General features: G+C 37.8%; 1 protein-coding gene across 2 annotated transcripts in view; it reads left to right on the top strand.

Moving 5' to 3' along the window:
- The first annotated feature begins 7,056 nt into the window (after window positions 1-7,056).
- Window positions 7,057-9,108, top strand: part of unc5da (unc-5 netrin receptor Da) — a 215,192-nt gene continuing 213,140 nt past the window's right edge. For both annotated transcript variants that reach the window (XM_016669837.1, XM_016669836.1), the window contains exon 1: window positions 7,057-7,491. In XM_016669837.1, the coding sequence (XP_016525323.1) occupies window positions 7,407-7,491 (85 nt within the window). In that variant the 5' untranslated portion in view covers window positions 7,057-7,406. The remainder of the gene's footprint in view (window positions 7,492-9,108) is intronic.

Genomic DNA, 9,108 nt, shown 5'->3' with positions numbered 1-9,108 from the left:
AGAGAGAGAGAAAAGAGAAAAACGATAAATCATGCAGATGAAAATTATTTTTAATTTATCATGCAGTTTATTGATGTATTGCTAGTTGCAACAGTCCTATCTACAGTATGTCTGTATTGGGAACAAGAATGTAGAATTCATAGTTACGTTTGCTGTAAAATCACCATCTCATTTTATTTAATTTGCACCAACATATAGAAATTGACTGGCCATTTATAGCGGGGAAAGTCCAAGCCTGAATTTATCAGAAAGCACTTTAGGTTGCCATGATTTGGAGTGGTTTGAAGCATTTCACATAAAAAGGTGGGTGAGTCTTTGTCAGCGCAGACAAAGACGTCTTTGAGTAATTCAAAGAGGATTCTCTTTGAATTACTCAAAGAGAATTCCACTTTGAGTAATTCTCAATCAGTTTCACAGTGGCAACAATTTCACAGTCGCCATGCTGACATCAGCAGTAAATGTTTACCACATGCAAAAACTGTGTGGCAGCTAGGATTTGTTGCTGATAAAATCGCATACAGTGTGTGAAGGAGGACAATGGTGAACAGTCATTTAGTCCATGTTTTTCTCCATCAATGCAACACAGAAACGTAATGACGTAATGGACATATTAGTCTCTGGCCTCTTAGCTGTCCTTCTGTCTTTCCTGTAACATTGCTTGTTTCTGTTCCGGCTTCCCCGTTTTGTTTGATTCATGTCACCAGTTTTATGATGTCTGGGACTTTGACTGCCTGCCCTGTTTAATTTCGGCTTGTTCGGTAAACAGCGCCGTTCTTTTCATCTTTCCCTCCTCCATTATTGATCCCAACGACTGATAAATGAAAAATAAGTTGCCGACAAACACACCCCACAGACATTGATTTTCTTTCATCTCTTTTGTAACATAATTGAATCTTTTTGGCTTCTTTACACCCTCGTACTCTCTAAACAAAACAAACTAAACGTGCGGAATTGAAAAAATGAAAGTTGTCGTTTCAGGATCGGCCAGCGCATGAAGCAGATGGTAGAGCAAGCGCCCCGAGGAAATCTGGAGAATGTCCCACTCAACAAAAAAAAAAAGGGTAACTTTGAAATGAAAGCAACACTAGTGTTTTTCTCTTTCTCTTCTTCTTTCTTTCGCTCTTTCAAAAATCTTCACCAAAAACATAGAAAATAAATTTCAAACTTTGCTACTTTGCCTGGAGCGCTCACCAAGGTGTTCACTGTCACAGCGGCTTTTCTGTGCAAGTGAGCGAGAAAGTCCTCACCTCGACTTGAATTTGTGTTATAGTATGTGCAGCATGTGAAGAATGCTGCGGAAGGTATGCAAGCTCAGCAAAATGCCGTGTGGATCAAAACAAAAATCATTTTAATACATAGAGCCTGTGTTTAAAAAACAAACAAACTAGATTCTGCTAACTCAGTAAAGACCCTCCAATGTTTGGGGGGGAAAAGGCTGTAGATATGCTGATCAACATATATCCTGATGAAAAAAATGCATTCTTTTATGCAAATTTAATTCAATGCACAGAAGACAAATGTGGACTTTGTGGACCCGTCAGTCAAAGTGGTAATGAGTCACTAATGCTGCAGGATGAAGGTAGCTCTTTAGCTTTTTACACAGTTACATCTTGCTTGGGCAGAATTTTATTTTATTTATTTTTTTACATTTTTACTCATGAATTTGTTTAAAGCAGAGTTTAGGAGATGATAAACCCAGTGACGTGTGGTGAGGCTGATGACTGCATGTACAACTAGATGAACCCAGCTTGCCTTTCAATATTGAAGCACTTGTTTTAAAAATAACTTTTAATTATGCTTTAATTCGTTTCATACATTTAAAAGTCTGGCTGCTTCAACAGAGATGATCGCCCTGAAGAAGTTTCGTCCTGGGCCAGTCCTATTCTGCATGTAGGTTTTCAGTCTTTTCAATGTGTAGAAGAAGAGTGACATGCGTCTGTTACTCATTTTGGCTATGGGGCTCAGCACTGCCCCCTATCAGTGCGGCAAGGTACTTTCTACCGCATTAAAAGAAATGTTGTCTTGTTAGCTTAGTGCTGCTACTAGTGGTTAGCTTGTTGCTAAACACAGCAACTGGCCTACTTCCCCTGTATTGACTTAAACCTTAAACATAGCTATGTTGTTGGGTTTGATCTTGTAATTCTCAGATCCATGTTTTGGCTTCAAAGCTAAATAATTAGTAGGACTTCTGTTAAAATTTGTAGTGCTCAAAATGCTCCCCACTCCAGTCATTTCCTTTTTAAGTGGTTTTTATCCAAGGCAGATACACGCTTCGTTTGCAAGTAAAGCTAATCCCCTTGACTGTGGCCCCCTAAACCTCTTGTGAATACAACTGTTTGAAAAACTCAATCTTAAATATTTTAATATTGCTTAGTGACAGACTCGTCTAAATACAGCTCATCTTTGAAGAGTTTTCTTTTTGAGAAAAAGAGAGAGACTAAATATTCATCATTTCAGAAAATGTTGGGGAAGCTCAAATCTGCTCCAGTGCTTTCAGCTTTTGTATGTGGTCCTTGAAATACTTCAACAAACAACGCAATTAATCAACATAATTAAGAAAGTACAAACCTGCTCTGTATATAATGACTGGTCTTGATTTGAAAGATTGCCTGCAGCTTTTAAAGATAGGACTGTGCAACACAAAACTACAGGAATAAATGGATGAATAAAGGCACCAAAACAGTGTTTCAAGGACTACTGTTATACTTGAACAGGCTGCCTGCCTTTGCCTGCCCAGCCAAGTAGAGTGACCAGTGGTTCTAATGGTGACTTGAGTCTGACTTGAGTCTGCCTTCATGAAGCAGGCAGACTCTTACAGAAGATCAACCATATGCACAGCATCACAGCGGATGGATTTTCTTTTTTTTTTTTTTTTCTTTCTTCTTTTTTTTTTTTTTTTCAAAATGACCAGAGAGAGGTCAATAGTCCTTCAGAGACAAATGGCAGCCAGATGGAAATTTGTCTCTTTTATTTTGAAAGGGAAAATCTTTATCTCTGGTGGGGGAAAAATAAAACAAAAAAACATACAGAACTGTGCGGCAATAATTTCAAACAGAGCCGCTGGGAAATCATCCACTCATTCATCCCCTAGCTACACTTTCCTAATTGTTGCAATTAATACAATTAATTATTTTTTTAAAGAAACAAATTATTATAGCTTTCTGCTCTAGGACTTTAGAGCCACCTAAGTTAAATTTATACTATTTGAAGAGTCATGCACTGTAAGTAAGACAATTCTGTCAGGATGCTTGTAGCAAGCCTAATGAAGAATCTTATAATAATAATAATAATAATAATAATAATGCACTTTTTCCAAAACAGAAAATGTTCTATTATAAAAAGAGAACAAATAATTTAACCACTTTGAAAATACATAAATGTGACTAAAGAGAAAATGTTATTTCTGTTCCTATGTAATCACATCTATTTTCTGAATTTTCATTATAATTAAGTCATTTGTTTACTAGAACTGCCTTGTACATCTTCTTATAAGCAGAACATTACACTTCTATCAAACTGTGAATGTGTGTTTTGTACTTCGTGAGTGCAAGTATGTCACAATTAAAGGTGAAGATGGAGATGGATTACCGAACGCCGGAGGCCAGGACCCGATGCAGAATAAAAGAACTTTATTACAAGCTAGAACCGGAGACGAGATAAACATAGGCTTGGCAAAGCTAGCTAACGTCAGAGGAGGGAGGGGAAGCGATTTGCCTCGGAACAAAGAAGACAAAGAGACATGAATACCGATGGAAGTTAAAAAAAAAAAAAACTGTGAAAACTGATTCCGCAAAACAAAACAAAACATAAAGCTGTCAGTACAACATGAACCAAAACAAGCTGATAACAGAAATTTGAAAAAATTAAGTCTGAAATCAAGACATCAGAGCTCTCGGTGGTGTTGAATGGCTCTTAATACCTGTGTTCTTTGTTGTCTTTATCTAGTAAAAACATATCAAATTGTTTACACTGTCGGCGTGTTTTCATGGAAGAAAGTATTTATATTCATATTAGATATTTATTTAGCAATATGTTGTTATGGCTTATTGATGCTGTGCAGCTTGGGAGGAGTTTGTCTCAACAAAATATTACTTTTACAACTGGAAGTAGCCAATTAGCATCTCAAAAGCTTAAATAATACCTATAATAAAGACTGGCAAAAGCAAATTGGGTGGATAAGCAGTGCTTGTCAACAGCTGATTGCTTCATCCAAACATGTTATAGTGAAACGACGCTGTAGTGTTGTTCATGAATGATCCATTGAAATGAACATATAATTTCAGTGAATGAACTGAAACCAATCATTTCATTAAATGATTCACCCAGTTAGAGAGAGAGTGAGCACCTGTCTACCATGATCCCTTCACACTGATGTTGTTGTTTTGCTAGGCTACATGGTTATAATCACTGTTGATCTTGTCGTACAGCGGGAACAAACCATTTCACATTGCGTGAACGGCACGGTGTGCTGCGAATCAGCGGTTAGCATTGTACCTACAGAATCAATACATTCAAAGTGAATCGATTCAATTGAATCAATTGAATTGAAAGCTCTCACACAGCAACTGTCTTCAGTCAGAGGTCTCTTCAGATTTGCTGCAAGACTGACTGCTACTGGAGAGCCTTTCCGTCTACAGCATCATCATCATCGACTGTTTGAAGATGCTTACAACAAAGTTTTTTTTTTTCCCTTTGAGAGAAGTAAAGTATTTTTGAATTGAATGATCTGCACAGAGCAAGAATCTTCCTCCTGCATAGCCAGCTGTTTGGATTTGTCAGTTGACTTGCTACAGTAAAAAAAGAAAAAATAAATAAATTAGTTGTTGCTTAGCAACATTCATATCATTGTTTTCCACAGTGAGACACTTAAACGCTTTTTAATTTACAGAGCCTTTAACATAAATACGGGACAATGTGAAGTCCATTAGAGATGCAAGGGGATATTGCTAGTATTATTACTGTGTTTCAGTATCTAACGTGTGTCCTGTCATATGTACTGATTATTTACAAGTCAAAACTCTGGCAAGTAGAACAACAATTGAATTTGTCACATTGCAGCGCAAGCTGTAAGTCAAACATATAACAAGAGGCTATTTTGCACAAACATTTCCAATGTCTTTCTTTTGTTCATAGTCTGACAGTTAGCTCAATAGCCTTCAGCCCATGAGAAATACTTAATGCACGGCGTATGGGTCTCTTTTGGGTTATTATCTAGTTAACCTCGCCTGACAGCAGAACCCCAAGCTCCAAGCGGGGGAAATGAACAAATGAGGTTTCCATCAATCCTGCAATAAGCAGGGTTAAAGTGGAATGATTTGCATAAAAAACAGACCTACGTTCAAATATACATCTCTGAAACGTAAGTTAATAAAATACTGTATGTAATTAACAGACGGTTTGTGTCGAGAAGCATAACTTCTTTCAAGGATTGTCACATTTCTCATGACAGCAGCAGCTCCTCATGAGCTATTTACAGTTACTAATGAAAAAAAATTTACTAATGAAAAAAAATTTGTTGTTGTTTTTTTATGGTTAAATGTGCCATCTTGGAAAGAGTTTTGAATTACCTTTTTGTCACAACACAAAAAAATTGCAGTGATGCCACTAAAACTGCTCAGCTGTGTGTGTAGTGAGTGCATGAGGTGCTTGACTGAAGCATCTTAATTTCACTGTAGTGTTTTTCTCCAGCATTTCAATAAGAATCGTTAATTTGTGCCCCACAACAATCTGACTGCTGTAATTACTTTAGAAATCCACCTAAAAAAAAAAAAACAAAAACAACCTTTAATAAGCAAACCTACCCAATGGCAAGAATGAGCTTAACCTCTTCTAACTAGCATTAAAACGCCATTTAAATGCTAATGCCTCTTCAGACACAAATAGCCTAAACTAGTTGGTGAGTCTACAGTATACAAAATATAAAGAATTTCATTAAGAAACATAATGATGAAATAAAACGTTTCTGGAATTGTTAATATGGCTTTCTGCTCAGGATGGCATGACGTAGTGGATGCCACAAAGAAAAAAAAAAGTTACCTGTCAGTTGTACAATGTGTCCCTTGTGACTGGGCTGTGGTTTGATGAGGGTTAAGTTTTAATAGCTGAATAAAATCTGAATGGTATCGGTAAAAAAAAACAATCTGATTGGTGAGTTAATTTTAATTCTGTTTCTAACAAGTAAGTTTTGTAAGTTAAGTTTTGTTTGGAGGTGGTAGAAACTGGGTACCATTTATGTAGGGATTGCCAAAGACAAGAATTTATTTTGAGATGTAATCTCAGCAGCATAGGAACATTGTGTCACTGTTTATGGTCCCTGGCTGGTTTTACAAATGTACCAATATACACAAAAGATACAGCATAAAGAGTCATATTTCAATACTTATCAATAATGTATGTTGCCTGAGCTGCGGTCACATTTTCATTTTCATTATAAGGCACTAATAGTTTTTTTTTTTCTTTCTTGGATTTCTTGTAAATAAAACATTAATCTTTGTCCTTCGTCCCCCAACTCTCAGTAATTGTCATGGACTTAGCCGAAGCAACCCCTTTAAATAAAATCCTACTTAGAGCCTCATACCACCACGGGTCCGTTCTGGCTTTAATGTTCTGTTTAAGAAGAGAATATTCAATCATTTCTAATATAAAAGAGAAATAGAAGCTCTAATCATTACAGTGCAAGATGAATTATATTATCTTGCTCTATAGCCTCGTTTAACTGAGATAATGCACGCTTAATTGGCAAAAGGACACCAATCAGAAGCCATATGCTCAGAGGCTGCAGATAGTCATTAATTAGTAAAAACGCAATTTCAAAAGCCATTTGTAAGAGCCCACCCCCATCCCCAAGACACCCGCTCCGATATCGGCCACCACCACACTGCTGTCTTGAAAACAAGGCGTGAATAACAAATAATTAAAACAATCTGACTGCTTGTATCCGCTCGTGACAAACAAACAAACGACTGCACGTGCGTTTATCCACACATTTTATTTCTCAACAGGTCCACCCTCTCTCTCTCTCTTTCTCTCTCTCTCTCTTTGCTCTCTCCTCTCTCTCCTCCTCCGAAAACCCCAAAAAGCCACTACTGCTGCCGCTGCTGGCTGCCGCGCGCTCAGTGATTATTCCGCTCTCGCTCAGCTGAGTGTCGGCAGCTTCAAAGCTCAGCATCACTTTCTTTCCCGTCTCTTTCCCAGTCACCGCACTGCGAATCCGCGAGGTGAGGTTCATAGCTCCACAGCTCAGCACCTGACTGTGCACACTAGCAAGCAGCCCGCCGGGACACCGAAAGGGGTTTAAAAAAAAAAGAAAGAAAGAAAAAAAGGTGGGGTGTGGAGGGACGACAAATGCTCGAGACCCGCAGCAGGTGGCCCCAGACCCGACGGGGAGGGAGACAAGCACAGCAGTGATGGGACAGTTTTCGGGAGGATGCTGCTGGAGTTTTTCCATCCTCGTGCTTCTTGGTTTGCAAGTCCCGGCGACGTTAGCTCGAGGTAAGCACAAGACTTTAATGAGCTCTAAGTCTGCGAGAATAAACTCTAAGGTGTATAAATGGAAATGTTGCTTCGTTTGGCGCTGGCTGTAGTTACCTTGGAGGGTGAAGGGGGGGAAGAAGTAATTTTCCTATTTCTCACGTGCGTGCACTTCATAAGTAGTACGATATGTTCACGGACTGGATTTTAATGACGGCAAGTTTTTGTTAATGGTGCGTAACAGTGACGCGGACGTCTGCTTGCCGTGATTAATTACATATAATTGATGTTTTAGACTGTATAGAAATGAAGTTGAATAATTTTTGCTGCTCTTATGCTGCATTAAAACTGGTCACGAAAAAAAATAATTGCATATTAGTGCGTGAAGAAGTGTCCACTAGCGCTTAGCTGCGTATGTGCGCTTTTTCCACCCCTTTTTCTTTTTTTTTTAAACATTTTTACATGACAGGTCCTTCTGAGTTTAGTGAGGGGGGAAATAGTGATATTCAGCAGGTTCACATATATCCAAAAGCGTGGGCAGTTGTTTTCACACATGATACATTGTTCTGCTGTAGGTTTGGTGGTACAGGAAAATAATTGCTTAGTAGCAAAATTGTCCAGAAATGAAAACAGGATAATTAGCTGTTATGTGCAGCTTGCAAATCTTGGCCGCGGAGTAGATGATCATAAAGTCTTTTTCTCTGGGTGAATCCATGCTGACCCTTTGACTTCCATTTAACTTGCATGCCAGTGTAACAAAGCAGCATTTGCAAGTCAATTAGTTAAGTAGCCCTGAAGGTTTTCATCTCTTTGCATTGCAAGTTTTAAAATTAGCTTCGACTTGGAAATTTGCATAGCATACATATTAGATTTAGCGTAAGTATCTTAAGTACAGCTTTTCATGCAAGGATCAGGCTGCTTTTGTTGTTGATATATGGAAGGTCCTGGAGATGACCTTAAAAAAAAAAAACAGGCTTGGAATTGCATTTTGTAGCATCTGCACTGTGGCCATATTACATTCGTGAAATGTTGCTGTGATGTTCAGAAAGAGTGACCAGGGCTTGGCAGGGAAACAATGCTACAACTGCATGAAAGTAAAATGTGCCACTGTGTTTGAGGAGGCAGTTTATATAAGCTGCATAGGTCCTTTTTGCTGGCTGGCGATGGCTCTTACTCAGGCGGTTTGTGATAAATATTTATGTTTTTCAATAATATAAATGTCAGCAGTCAAGTACATTATGCAAACATGAAAGGATGCACAAAGGAAAAGCAACTCTAAGGGCAAAAGAATAGAAGAATTGCAAAGCATTTCTAAGTTATGGTTGAATTAAAAAAATATATATATACCTACATACATTTTGAGTTCCCTACAGTTTTCCCTTTAGGTAATCCGTTGCAGATTTTTTTTAGGATAGATTACTCTCTATTTTGTTTTTTGTTTTTTAAATTTATTTTTCTCGTTAATTATTCACATAAGCCTTGTTAAAAAAGTGATACACGTACTTTTCATTAATCATATTGCAATGTTCAGTTCTCTAACAAAATATGCATATTAGGAAAAGAACACGTGTTTTTCTCCATAGATTTAAAGATTTCAGTGTTTCTTATTTATCTCCAAAGTGTCAATCACGCTTGTTG

The sequence above is a fragment of the Poecilia formosa genome, unplaced genomic scaffold, assembly GCF_000485575.1.
Source record: "Poecilia formosa unplaced genomic scaffold, Poecilia_formosa-5.1.2 Scaffold28, whole genome shotgun sequence".
Taxonomy (NCBI): domain Eukaryota; kingdom Metazoa; phylum Chordata; class Actinopteri; order Cyprinodontiformes; family Poeciliidae; genus Poecilia; species Poecilia formosa.
The sequence above is the reverse complement of the archived record's forward strand: the minus strand, read 5'-3'. Positions and strand labels throughout refer to the sequence as shown.